General features: G+C 39.0%; 1 protein-coding gene across 6 annotated transcripts in view; it reads right to left on the reverse strand.

Moving 5' to 3' along the window:
• The window catches only part of TMTC1 (transmembrane O-mannosyltransferase targeting cadherins 1), a 282,362-nt gene that overhangs the window by 49,748 nt on the left and 217,679 nt on the right, over positions 1–14,935 (reverse strand). For all 6 annotated transcript variants that reach the window (XM_055280247.2, XM_055280243.2, XM_055280245.2 and 3 more), the window contains one exon: positions 7,377–7,520. In XM_055280247.2, the coding sequence (XP_055136222.1) occupies positions 7,377–7,520 (144 nt within the window). The remainder of the gene's footprint in view (positions 1–7,376; positions 7,521–14,935) is intronic.

Genomic DNA, 14,935 nt, shown 5'->3' on the forward strand with positions numbered 1-14,935 from the left:
CTGGGGTGATGGAAATTGTCTATGTTATTTTGGGAATAATTATAAGAGCACATAAAATTGTCAAAATTCATTGCACTGAACACTTAAGATTTGTGCATTTTAATACATGTTAGTTATGCCACAATTTAAAAAAACACATAAACACAGGTATAAACACTAGCCTCATGAAGGAGGCAAGATATTAGTAAGGCTTTCTTCTATGGGAGAGCAAAGTAAGCGGGAGTCTGTGAACATGCAGGAAATTTTCAGATGGAAAGAAAGGAAACTGTAATATTCCACCTTGAATTACCTGAATATTCTAAGTAAAAGTAAGGGATGAAGTTGTCTTCTGGGTGTGTGTACAGGGCACTGAGGAGGGGAACAGAGGATTCATGTATTAGGGAAACAGGAGATAACATAAAAGACCATAAGGAATGCATTTTCAACAGCTCTTACCCCTAATCATGGTTTTGTTTTCCATGTAGGGATCCCATTCAACTCAGATTTCTGTTTTTTTCCTCTATCCTTTGATAGATTGGTTGACAGTCTAGAGTCCTACATTCTCTACAGGAGTGAAAATTGCTTATTGGGGTGGGGATGGTGGTGGTGAAAAATAATCATAGACATTACAATGGTTTGTAGTCTTTCCAAGCTCAATCCTATGTAACAAATCTTATTCTTGAGTGTTTAATTGGGGAGAAAGCTGATAAGAAAAAACATCTTAAAAAGCTCCTTAAAAGAGGTGAGTATGATAACGAAAAAAAACCTGAGAAATACCGGTCTAGGGAAAGCAAAATACAGGTAGTGAAGTAACTTGGGTTGGCCTGGTCAGGCAGGTAAATATTGGTAAAAGTGTGAAAGAGTCTAAGTTGATGTCACGTGCATTACTGAAATACATCAGATAACTTAGAGATAGGGTTATAAATTATGAATACAAAAATCAGAGAGAAGAGAGGTTCTAACAGTGATCAAGTGCAGGGCCGGCAGGAAAGAGGGAGCCGGAGAACAGCACCTGTCACGGAAGCTATGTTGATGCCCAGGTCTTAATAGAAGGCAACTGAGCAGAGAGAGGAGCGAGGAGGTGGCAGGTCATAATCATGACCCCTTTAAAGTGTCAGTGGGAGTGAGAGAGTAGGGAAAAGGGAAGGGAGGACAGAGGTAAGAGTTTAAGCTCAAAGAGAAGCATTTCAGAGTTCAAGTGCTAGAGAACAACAAATCTGCATAATTAAAAAGCCAGTGGCCTGGCCATGTTGGTAAATGCTAAGGTAGGGCATAAATGGGGGGCCCTGAAGGGACAGAAGCACAGGAACTGGTTGATGGATCTTCTTGCTGAAGAGGGCAGCATAGTTTGGTGAGCAATGGAGAGTCACTGCCCTGGTGCTCAAGTCCCTGAGGACGACGGAAGAAGGTACAAGAAGTTGTGAAATGGCAGTGATGAGGATGGTGTTATGAGATGCTGGACTGGGCTTTAAAAGAGCAGGGAGATTGCATCACTGCACTCCAGCCTGGGGGACAGAGCACGACTCCATCTCAAAAAAAAAAAAAAAAAAAAAAGAGCAGAGAGACAGAGCTAGAGAGAAACAAACATGATTTGGACAAAGATGAAGGGGAGCAAGTGTAATGGGATTGGGACTAGAAGTAACTAAAGGTGGAGGGAACAGGTCACTACCACAGGGGTGGAGAGTGGGGAACAGAATTTCACGCTAAGAGGAGGATGCAGAAAACACTCATCTGAAGCTGGTATACTAATGTGGTAGTAAGGGTGTCAAAAAGTTTTCTTTATCCATGTGGCTGGCATTGTCTACCTCCGGGGCTTCAGTTAAAAGGTAGAGAAAAACTACTATCTTGAATGTATCAACTTCCTTTTTATGAAATAAAAGTTTGTGTGGCTAGTGCCAAAGGTGTTAGGAAATATATCCCTAGCACTTAAAGATAATGGTTACCCTTATTTCTGCCTCCTAATATTTTTTAGATATTCAATTTTCTAAAGGATCAGACTAAAATAAATCAGATACATGCTGTTATCAAATTCATCTTCTATATAGTTCAACTATTGGACATTCCATTCCATTTTCCTCTGAGTTTTGATTATAAGATTTATTGTAATACCTATATAACACTCATATTCTATTATGTGAAAAAAAAGTAGTTTTGGCAATAAGGGAGGTATGACATGGTTCTTCAAGAAGTTCTTTTTATATTCCATTTCAGTAATAAACACCAACAGCTATTTTAACCGAGCATTCACAGAAATATTTTTCGCATATCCTGAATTTAAATATTCTATTATATTCTATTGAGTGATCAGGGACTTCCGCTCTGTTCATCCATAAAAAGTTCATGCTAATCTTGCCTATTTTCTTTCTTCTTTTTTTTTTGACATTTTAAATTCTAAGCAAAGCCAACAAGAATTAATATAAATTAAGAATGCTGGCATGGAAAGCTGCTTCTTATCAACCTCTCACACTGTAAATGTGCTGCACAGCAGCATAACATATTAGCTGCAAAGTCCAGTGAAATGGTCATAAAAGGGGCCGGATATATTTGGATAACACTCAGTGAAGTCTGCTGCTATTAATAGGTCTAAAGCCGTCTGTCATATAATTCCAAGAATTCAAATGAGTTGCTATAAGATTGCCTTGGATGCTCTGACAGAGTCACATCTTATTTAGAGCTTCTGGCCTGGACAAAGACTCATATTTCTTTCAAAGTCAAGGTTATTAATAAACATCTGTGTTGTACAATATAGTAGCCACAAATTACATGTGGCTATTGAACACTTGAAATATGGCTGGTCTGAGATGGGCTGTAAGTGTAAAGCACGCATTGCATTCCAAAGATTTCATTAAAAAAAAAAAGAATGCACACCATCTCAGTAATATTTGCAATTTTTTACATTAAATTTTAAAAAATGTTTTAATATTAATCACATGCCAAAATAATTTGAATACATTAGGGTTAAATAAATATTATTAAAAATAATTTCACTTTTTAAAATGTTTTAAAGTATGGCTACCTAAAAAAATGTAAATTACATGTATGGCTGTCATTTCCGCTGGGCAGTGATGCTGCAGGCTGTAGCCCAGTTTTCAGGTGGGCCACAAGGAGGCAGTAGAGTGTGGTGGTTAGGGGCAGAAGGGACAGGGCAGATCTAGCTTCCATTCTGTGTCTTCTGTTCCCTTACTAAGGGACTTTGGCATGTACTTATTTTCTCCAAATCTTGGTTTCCTTATTAATCCAATAGGAATAATGATAGTGCTTCCTCTCAGGGATTATCAAATATAAACTGTTCACATCTAAAGAGATAACTTGGATTCTCAGAATGAGCATTAAGTTCCAGATTATAAAGAAGGATACAATTTTTTAAAGTTAACTCAATAACTCAAAAGTTAACTCAATGGAGAAATCAATATTGTGTACCTCTTAAAGTGAATAAATAGTAAAACAGATTAAGTAAAATCAAATTTAAAGTGTTTTTATCCTCTTCTTGCTTTTGACCCATTGCTATGGCTCAGAAATGTATTAAGGTAAGCAGAAATAAAGCTTAGTTATCTAAGTGCTATTTTCTGGGTCACCTCTCTCTGTTACTTAGCAACATAACCTCAGGGTGATGTAAATCAAATTTGCTGTTTCTTTAAGAGAGACGCAGGGTGGTCTTTTCTCCCAGAAGGCAATTGCATGCCATTAAACAGTTCAATATTAAGTAATGTTTGGATTGGAAAGCTATTTGGGCACGTGGGTAATGGAAAGTGAACAGGAAAAGGAGTTCAAGGGCAGGGATTCAATCCTGGCTCTGCCATAGCCTGAGCCAAGGTCACATAAAACCTCTGAACCTTGGTTTCCTCACCGGTAAAATGGGGATGAGGAAGGCAATATATCTCCTAATAGATCGTTTTAAAGATTAAATAATGAATATTAAAAGAAACTTATCTGTAAACTGGAAAGCATTTCAGTGTTAGCTCTTATCATTATTTTAATCTACTGAATTCTATGACTGACCTATGCTGAGATACAGCCACTTGGCTCTATGGTGTAACAGGCAAGAGGGGTAAACAAGGGTAACTTGTTTGGACCTCTGTTCACTTCTTAAGAACTTGTTTTCTCTTCTCTCCTATTCACTGTAAAGACTCATTGGAAGGGTATCATGTAAAAAAGGCACTCAGGAAACAGTAAAGTCTTATACAAATGTAAAGCATTGTTGTTGATTTGGATCATCATCAACAATTGATTTTTACTGAAAAAGAGAGGGGGAAAAAATCCTATGTTGGTTACCCAATAACTCCTCTTACTGTGAAAAGTAGCCATTGCCAAGTTCCAAAATGCATTTTTAACTCACATGTACTAATTTAAGATGTTAGCAGTGATAAGATGTGAATTGAAAAGGGGAAGTTAGAGCATCCATCTTTTGCTCAGGTCTTAGCAAAATGAAACTTATTAGAGTATCTGCCATTATTTTCAATTAGAGCCAAATTCAGCACCATATTATGATCGTAACTGTAGAATAGCATTCCTAACAAGAAACGCCATTTTGTAGCCAAGCCTTTATATTTGGCTTCTATGGAAAAAATACTCATCTATATGATTTTTGGATGTAGCACTATATAATCCAGGTACCCCAAAAGACATTTACAGGATTTTATATAACCAGTACGTTATTTGGACTCTTAAGGAGGACATATACAGATGCAACAATGACTTATTAAAACACAAATCGTTAGAACTTCACATAAAGAAATACGTGCTCATAAAAGTAGCAGAGTGAAATAACAACATGATGATGATCTGTATCTAGCTATCTACAATAACTAGGTCTAATTTTTGTCACAGTGTTTGATTTGCTATGTTTAAAAAGAGCCTCTTAGAACTAAAATATTTTTTGCACCACAGTTGTACACTTGTCTTCGTTATCAGTTGTTTTTCCTTTCTTTTTTTTTTTTTAAATACACAATTAGTTTTAATATCGCTGTTAGTATGGATTTGGGCATGGAAAAAGACTGTTGAATATTCTTACTTTTAACAAGACTAAAAGTAAGGAAAAAGCAGAGCAGTATATTAAGGTGGGTCAAAGAAAATTACAAATTGTAGACTTAATGATAATTAAAACCTATATTGTGCTATACATATACAAAGAAGCAGGCCAGACACAGTGTCTCATGCCTACGACCCCGGTACTTTGGGAGGCTGAGGCAGATGGATTGTTTTAGCCCAGGAGTTTTAGACCGGCCTGGGTGACATGGCAAAACCCCATCTATATAAAAAATACAAAAAACTTAGCCAGCCATGGAGGGGCATGCCTATAGTCTCACCTACTTGAGTCTGGGAGGCAGAGGTTGCAGTGAGCCATAATAACACCACTGAACTCTAGCCTGGGTGAATGAGCAAGACTCTGTCTCAAATATATAGATGAAATAAAATATACGTATAAAGAAGCACACTGAATGTATTTTATTTTCTAGTCTATATTATCCTCATTCTTTCAGAGGCTCCTCTTATCCCATATAGGACCAATTTATTAGTCATACAGAAAGGAATCCAACGTAAGACCTATGTTTCAGTATACTAGGATCCAAATGTTGCCAATTTATCAGCTCTAAAATTTATTCAAGAAAAATTTTACATCAGTTGATTTTATATTTCACTGCTTCACAATCTATAAAGGGTTTAGGATTCAGTTCCAACATCCTTTTTTTTTTTTTTTTTTTTTTTGAGATACAGTCTCATTCTGTCACCCAGGCTAGAGTACGGTGGCATGATCTCAGCTCACTGCAACCTCTGCCTCTCAGGCCCAAGTGATTCTTGTGCCTCAGCCTCCCAAGCAGCCAGGACTAAAGGCACAAGTCACCAGGCCCAGTAATTTTTTTTTTCTTTCTTTTTTTTTTTTTTTTTAATTATACTTAAGTTCTTGGATACATGTGCAGAACATGCAGGTTTGTTACATTGTTATACATGTGTCATGGTGGTTTGCTGCACCCATTAACCCGTCATCTACATTAGGTATTTCTCCTAATGCTATCCCTCCTCTTGCCCCCTACCCCCCAACAGGCCCCAGTGTGTGATATTCCCCTCCCTGTGTCCATGTGTTCTCACTGTTCAACTCCCAATTATGAGTGAGAACGTGTGGTGTTTGGTTTTCTGTTCCTGTGTTAGTGTGCTGAGAATGATGGTTTCCAGCTTCATCCACGTCCCTGCAAAGGACATGAACTCATCCTTTTTTATGGCTGCATAGTATTCCATGGTGTATATGTGCCACATTTTCTTTATCCAGTCTATCACTGATGGGCACTTGCGTTGGTTCCAAGCCTTTGCTATTGTGAACAGTGCTGCAATAAACATATGTGTGCATGTGTCTTTACAGTAGAATGATTTATAATCCTTTGGGTATATATCCAGTAATGGGATTGCTGGATCAAATGGTATTTCTGGTTCTAGATCCTTGAGGAATCACCACACTGTCTTCCACGATGGTTGAACTAACTTACACTCCCACCAACAGCAACCATGTGGATTGTCAGCATTCTGACAAGCACAGATAAACATATTATTACTCTCCAATTCTGGTCATTTTTACCTTTTAAATTTCCATTTCTGATGTTTGTTAACCTTTTTTTTTAAGTTTAGAAGCTAAATTCCATAACTACCACCACTGTTACTACTATCATTGTCTGGACCATCACCAACATGCTTAGACTATATTAATAAACACACAAGATGCAAAAGCACCCTTTACTGTCGTCTTCAGTAACTTTAATCACACTATCAACCTTTATCAGGGCAGCAAGTAAAAAGCAAACACTAGAGGTTATGTCTGAGAATTATTCCTAAGCACCAAAGTCATCACAACTAATTCCGACTACTAATTCCGGGAAGCCTCACTTTATTTCTCACCTACAACACAAACTGGGTAGAAGTATGGTTAACCATTTGTCTATACCTTCAGAGAATGCTGCTTTTCCTCAAGTATATTATGGAATATTTGTCTTCGGAAATGCCTTCCCTCCACACACACACAAAGAAAAGACAAAAATGACTATCCCACAGTCCCTTCTTGAAGATTCACAAAGAATATTAGCATATTAAAGCTTCTTGCAATCAATCTGCTTAGCTCAGCATGTTCTCGATTTATCTGACCACATAACACTTTTCCATTTTTACTCCTTTAGAGACAATCTATGAAAACCTTCCAGAACTACTATTTCCAGGAAGACACTCTGGGAAATACAGCTTTTGACTGATAAGGAAAAGAAATTGAGATGCATGTTACCCCCTCCCAAAGTCTGAAAACCCTAATTATTCGGCTCCAGAGAGAGGCAAGTGCAGCACAATCAAATGAGTGTTGAGAAGGAAAGAGTTTCTTGGAATCATAAGGCCGCCTGATCGATGGTAAACATCCCACTTACTTGAGGAGATTCCCCAGATTGAAAAGAGCCCGGTTATGCTGTGGATGGAGCTGGAGAGCCCTCTGATAGTACATCTTTGCCTCTGCTGTGTCTCTCGTCAGTGTTCCAAGGTTGTTCAGTGCACTTGCATGGCGTGGATACAACCTGAAAAGTTAAAAATATTAAGCTGTGGTGGTTCAAAAACTTCTAAGTTGGGCACAATTTGCTTGTTCTTTTTCCTCCAAGTATGAAGAGCCAAAATGAAACACTGAATTATCCTTGTACTTGAATGGTTTGTGTCCAATCTTACTGGTCAACGACTTTTGAAGCTGAAAGTATACAGTTAGGGCAGGGATGCACATATTTATAATTAAATAATTCTTAAATAGTACAAGAATAAATAGTATGTGGCTCTACCAGAGTTAAAGACATTTAATAAGATTACTTTCCACTTCTTGTGATAGAAAATCCTCCTTGCCTCAGGTGCTAAGTTTCTAGCCTGAGTTTGTGGCCCAGTGGGGCCTCTGACCAGCTGCCTGGGTAGGGTCCACTATTTATACCAGATGCTGAGCGATCCTTTGAGGAGGAATCTTTATAAAGATCTTTAAAAACAAAACAAAAACAAAAACAAAAAAGCGGAGTTTTGCTCTTGTTGACCAGGCTGGAGTGCAGTGGTGCGATCTCAGCTCACTGTAACCCCTGCCTCCCAGGTTCAAGCGATTTTCCTGCCTCAGCCTCCCAAGTAGCTGGAATTACAGGCGTCCGCCACCACGCCCAGTTAATTTTTTGTATTTTTAGTAGAGACTGGGTTTCGCCATGTTGGCCAGGCTGGTCTCGAACCCCTGACCTCAGGTGATCCACCTGCCTCAGCCTCTCAAAGTGCTAGGATTACAGGCGTGAGTCACCACGCCTGGTCCATAAACATCTTTAGATTGGAGCATTGGTAAGACTGCAATGACTGAGAAAGGATGATATATAATGTTACCCCATAAAAATAAACTTAATCTCCAAAATGCCTCCTCTTCTCTTTTTTCCATTTTATCTCATTTCCCCCCCTCCTACTGCAATTTGGTTCCACCTGTCCTAGTACAGTCTCACACAGAAAATACTAAGAACTTAGAACACTTAAAGACAAAAAAACCAAAGGTACGATGAAGTCAAAAATAGCATTCCTAATGTTCAAAAGCAAATGTAAAAGAGGATGAGGTGGACATCATTATATCAAATTTATACTGATTAAGGTAGGAAAGGAGCCAATTTATTTCCTAAACTCAAAACTATAAAGAAGCCAAATCCACACAGCTCCATAATTTAATTGTTTTTGATACATTCAGAGGGGACATAGTTAGCAGTCTGGTAGGTTTGTTCCATCTCTGTCACCCAGAGTACTTTGAATAAGCCGGTGGAGCTGGCTTTTAATGTAGAAATGCCAAGATAACGCCCAAGTAATAAAAACAGGATCTGTACTTGTCAAGCTCCTTGACAATAAAATGCCATGCTTGCCCCCTGTTCCGTACCTTCTGAGAAGATCAGTTTAATTCTGGGACAGAAGAGGTTCCTATTAAAAGGACAGGGAAGACAAGTTGCACAGCTTTTTAATCTTTGCTCTACCCAGAGTCTCTTAAGTTTATCTGACCCTTCCCTACGCCCTTACAGAACAGCTATAAACATCCCTCAGAACTAATATTTCCAGGAAGGTACTCTGTAATGTTCCTCTTGACTGACAAGGGCTAGAATCAATTCAAATGAATATTACATCCTCCCAAAGCCCGAAAGCCCTAATTATTCACAGAAGCTTTGGAGGCTGTTAGGAGAGAGATCTTTAGAGGAAGTCTGGCAGAGAGCACACTGAGCCAGCACATGCGCTGTTGTTTGCTTCTCTCTGACAGCTTTTAATTAGCATAGACAACTTAAGGGTCTCTTATACTGGCCCCATTACATCCAACTTCAGTTCCTGGGAGACAAGTGCTTGGTGCTCCCTCTGAGAAGCCTTTAGAAGATATGAGGCTATGATGAGGGCAAGATATGTTTCTGTACCTGTCCCTTCACTCTATGCCCAGGGAAGTGTCCCGCGAAGCTTGTGTCTAAGAATTACTTTGGAAGTGGTTGCAGTGCACATCACAGCCAGGACTCGAATTCTTCTAAAGAAGCTTTGGTTTTTGTTTGCTTTGTATGTTCAGCAAAGCACTGTAACCATCAAAAGATTTAAGGGTTGTCCCATGCACACGATGAAGCCATTTCCATACTCCTTATTTCCTTTACAACAAGCAGTAACAGAAAGCATATCTGGGACACGTGTCTTCCTTTTTCTTGGAGGAGATAATTTCTTAAGACGTTCTCTTTTTCTTATTTCTTTAAGGCTCTGAGCCCTTGAAATGAACTTCTGAGGTGAAAACACTGAAGGAAAGGACAGGCTAAATTCAATAAGACCTTCCACCATGGGCTCACCCATGTAAGGTGCCTGTTTGCTCTGTAAGCAGCCGGTCATCTCCGGCAAGTTTTAAGCCCAACTTCATGAGTTGTATATTCACTCATGACCCCGCTGCCATTTAAATGAACAGCCATGTATTTCAAAGGTCACTGACTACAGAAATGGCTTTCTCTTTCTCTTTTGTTTCCTTCAAATCAGAAACAGAATTCAAGTCCACCCTGAACTCTTAAAAACAAAAGCGAATAGTAAGAAGAGAAGTAAAGAGAAACAGAAGCACTATAAGAGAAAAGGCCTTTACTACGCCTTGTGCTCTAAGAACCAACTTGGAGCTGCAGAAACGTGATGCTCAGGAGGAGGGACCAATTATAGTCAGGGAAGAGGCTCTGTGTTAGCAAAGATCCCCAACTCCTCAAGGAAAGAGATTGCTGATATTTCCAGGGACTCGCTGACTCTATAACCCAGCAAAGCCCTCCACCTGGAAAATGTGTAGCTATTGCTTATTCCCGGCAATAGTAAGGGCCTGCTAGCAATATCCTTTCTCTCTCTGGGTATCTGAGGAGGCTCACCTAATCACAAGCAAGCTTTGCATTATTTATGAAACCAAGCTGAATTTCATTAAAAGGATTCTTAATAACCAGGTCAGGAAAAATATCTAAAAAAAAGAAAAATACGGATGTAAATATTTTCTTAAAACACACACTGTACAGCAGACCTATGCAAGGACAAAATTTATTTTGTGTGTTTACTTTTTAAATAAATTTGCGTTTGAATTAGCTTGGGCCTAATTCAATCCTGATCTCTCCAGGAAGGGAATTTTCTATTGGAAAGATGAATAATTTAAGAGATGTCTATGTTGCTACATCAATTGTCAGAATAAATTAAGTCCATCTTGACTTTGCCTTCTACAGGTAATGTTTTACAAATGTCCCGATAGTGGTTATTCCCTTCCCCATCCAGAAAACCTCAACAAAAGATGTGCTGAACTGGAGCAGTGGTGATTTTTCAGGCCTATTGTTTCAGGCCTGTTTGTAAGAGCACTCACTGGATTTTCTTTCTCACAGTATTCTTCAACATTTGAATTGTTTATGAAGACTCTTTTGCTATTTATTATTATTTTGATGAATTTAATTTTTATTTTTATTTTATTTTATTTTTTATTATTTTATTTTATTTTATTTTATTTTGAGACGGAGTCTCGCTCTGTCGCCCGGCGCGGTGGCTCACGCTTGTAATCTCAGCACTTTGGGAGGCCGAGGCGGGCGGATCACGGGGTCAGGAGATCGAGACCATGGTGAAACCCCGTCTCTACTAAAAATACAAAAAATTAGCCAGGCGTGGTGGTGGGCGCCTGTAGTCCCAGCTGCTTGGGAGGCTGAGGCAGGAGAATGGCATGAACCCGGGAGGCGGAGCTTGCCGTGAGCCGAGATTGCGCCACTGCGCTCCATCCTGGATGAATTTAATTTTTAAAATTTATTATAGAGAAAATGAGTTATATTGTCCAATGGTTTTGGGGTACAAGGAGGCTTATTATTTCCCCATTAAAAAGAAACGTATGGGGCCGGACGAGGTGGCTCATGCCTGTAATCCCAGCACTTTGGGAGGTCAAGGCTGGCAGATCGCTTGAACTCAGCAGTTTGAGACCAGCCTGGGCAACATGGCAAAACCCTGTCTCTACAAAAAAATAAAAATAAAGATTAAAAAAAAAAACAAAACACACATGCATATAGAGATGTGGTTCTATGAGCTGAAGAAAAATTTGTGTTCAAGTATTGGGTAGTTTAGTTTCTGGATAAACAATATCCATTTAAGCATTTTAGGGGTTCTTAATTTTTATCTAGTGCCATTTCCTTAAGTAGAATTAATAGAGTAGGCAGTCAAGGACATTATTCCTCTCATCTTATCTCTGAAGAATGAATGTCATCATGTTAATAGGAGAAAGTCCCTGGGAAGGAACACTTGTCTAAGCAAAAAATAGAAGGCGGGAACAAAAGAAAATGAGTTCCAGAGAACCCAGGATGTGTAAATGGTACATTTTTAAAGTGCTGTCTCAGACATTGCCTCATTTACCCTTCAAAATTGCTTAAGTAGAACTATTGTACTATTTATTTTACAGTTGAGGAAAGGGAAACTGGGAGAAATTAAGTAAATAATAGATTATAAAAAAAGACATCTCAGTCACTTGAGCCTAGGAGTTTGAGGCTGCAGGGCGCTCTGATGGCATCATTGCACTCCAGCCCAGGAGACAGTGAAACCCCATCTTTTAAAGAAAAAAAAAAAAAAGACATCTCAGAAGCACTTGTGTTCTTAAATGCTAAGAAGGCAGCCAGCTCCTGTAAATCTGTTTTCAAACTTCATTCGTCATTCAACGTTCAGCAAATAAATTAGAGCTTCCATTTGGAATAATTCCTTTCATCTTGTTTCTTTGGCTAAACCATTCAACTATGCTCCTATAGGAACTAGTTCTCAGTGGCAGAAGTGAAATAAACTCAATACCCAGAAAGTTTGGCTACTCAGAATCTTCACTCCCAAAATGTGTCTTCTGTCATACAAAATAATCATGGTGTCTCTGAAAAGCACCGTATTATGGAAAGCTATTCGGGATTAACAACACCCAGTAAGTGTGTAAGATTTACATACATGCTTTCTGATTTACCCTTCTTCAGCTTTAACCTCAACTAAAGATCCATAGACATAAGCTGTATGTGAATAAAATCAAGTTTTGAATTTTATGTCAGTTATTTACTTTAAATTTTGTACAATCTGTTCCAAAGTTAAGAATGCTGTTTACTTTTCATTATCTGAGTGCCGTATATGGCATTTCATTGTTCAAATAATATTGAATGATGTCCTCTAGTTTGCAATTTCCTTTCAGAGAATACACACCCTGATTTATTTTCAGAGTGTGTATATTTGTCCGATTTTCATACCACACATTAATTTATTTGAGGTTAACCATGCTAAGGTCAGATGTTTATTTTCTATTTCCTGTTGAGAAAATAAGAATCCAAAAGAAAAACATGACTGAGAAAAACATTCCACCATAAAACCAGAATTCCACTGGACTGAAAAATATACAAAATAAACTTCATTTCAAGAGTTGACAGCATTATTTCCAACCATATTAGTCTGTGGCATATTTTAAGTGCACGGTTCCTTCATATTATGAAATTTAAGCATCATGTTACTAAATTGCACTTGAGTAAAACTGATCATTTTATTAGTCTGCTTGTTTAATTGTTTGAAATTGCCATTAACACCCAGCATATAAGTTTTACCACTTTTGTCTTGCACTGTACTCCTTCCCATCCATTACAGATAGCCTTGGGAAAAAGCCTCAACTGCAATTCAGGGAAATGTGACGCACTCTTCAAGAGGGGCCAGCTAAATTATCTGACCTTGCACAATGGATGACCTCCAGTAGTGATGTAGAAGGGCTCCTCCCAGTCAATTTTCCAAGACTATGCAGAGTAAAGCCATGGCTCTCGAGTGCCCTTAGGAAATGAATCATTTTAAATGGCTGAACCTGATTCCTGAGAATTTACTGCTAGGGGTTGGGAAGTTTACTGAATTAAGTATTTCTCTATTCCTTTAAATAGAAATTGTGAACATAATTAACCTTTCTCAGAGGCTTGGGGTGAACTTTGGTTTTTGTGGCAGAATAGATAGGAAACTGCTTTGGTGGAGTGGAAAAATAACTGGATTTGGAGTCAGAAGCCATGAGAGGCATTCCAGCTATGTGAGTTTGAATTTATGTCTGTGCTTTAGTTGCTTTCTTTAAAAAAGTAAGCTTAATAACATATTGACCTTCTCTGTGAATAAGTGGGCTTCTACATGAACAAATGAGATGGTGGGTATAAAAATATCCATCACCACACCTGTTACACTACATACATTTAATATTTTGGGGTCAGCTACAGGACCTCTGGGTGGTTTGACTGGCTCCCTCTGTAGCCCTAATGAACCCATGCCAGGCTGAAGCAGCCAGTTCTCCTTCTTTACATGGATTTTTCATCCTCTGAAAAATCACACTCTACCGTTGCTGATAGCTTTCAACTTGCTCCCATCAGTCAAATTTACATCCATTATTTCTTCATCACTAACCTAGTGAACACTCAAGTCATTCTGTGTCCATCTGTTTCTCCTATACTGAGAGTTCTCAGATGTGAAGGGCAAGTAACCTTCTCCATTTTAAGAATGTAGGAATGTTCTTTGTCCAGCACTCCCTCCAAAGCCTGTCAATCCTTCATCATCTGAAGCAAATGATCTCCATAGGCACCAGAGCAATTTTCTCCAAGTTTCTCCAATATGCTCAAGACCAAATGGAATTCCAGACACGTGTAATTGAAAAAGCTATATCCAAGGTTATAAGGACATTCAAAATCCTGTGTGGTTCCTGTGTGACAGATCGATGTGCACCTGGGATCCTCTGCACTAACACTTCCTAGCATGACTGCACTCTGGTTGATGGATTATCTCAGAGAAGAGAAAATCGTGGGCAGGAAAAGGATGTTCGTATTCCTAATTAATAACTGCCAAGTAAGGAGATCATGAGGAGTGGGGAGGAGAGTGGGTACATTTTGAATATCCACCACAGGAACTGGGTATTACTCCTGATATATCATCGGTAGGAGCTAGGGGTGTGAAACATCTTGCAATGCATAGGACAGTTCTGCACAAAGAAAAGTTGTTCTGCAAAATATCAAGAACTCTGCCATTGAGAAACACTGTTTGTCCTTATGGAGTTGTCCTCTGACTCTAAGAGCCCTGTGATCGAGATTTTATGCATTATGTTCGTCCAGACTTTCTTTTCACAAACACGTATTAAGCACGTACAATGTGCCAGGCTGTTTGCTAAGGGCACACAGCAGTAAAGAGAAAGCTGTCCTTGCCCTCAAGAGCACCCTGTGGTAGAAGAGAAACAGGAAAACCAACGGACTCTAATGCACTGTAAGGAGAGCAGACAGAGCAGTAAAGCTGAGCCGGAGCTGACAGGAGCATACAGGAGGAGGGCAAATGAGAGGCGCCTGAGACATTCACCAAGGTTTTTCCAGGAGAGATGATGCTTTACTGGGAGGGGCAGCAATAAAGGGACTGGGAGTGTGAGGGAGGGGTAAGAGCAGGGAGAGGAAGGAAAGGGTTCCAAGGAGAC

Source organism: Symphalangus syndactylus, chromosome 5 (assembly GCF_028878055.3).
Source record: "Symphalangus syndactylus isolate Jambi chromosome 5, NHGRI_mSymSyn1-v2.1_pri, whole genome shotgun sequence".
Taxonomy (NCBI): domain Eukaryota; kingdom Metazoa; phylum Chordata; class Mammalia; order Primates; family Hylobatidae; genus Symphalangus; species Symphalangus syndactylus.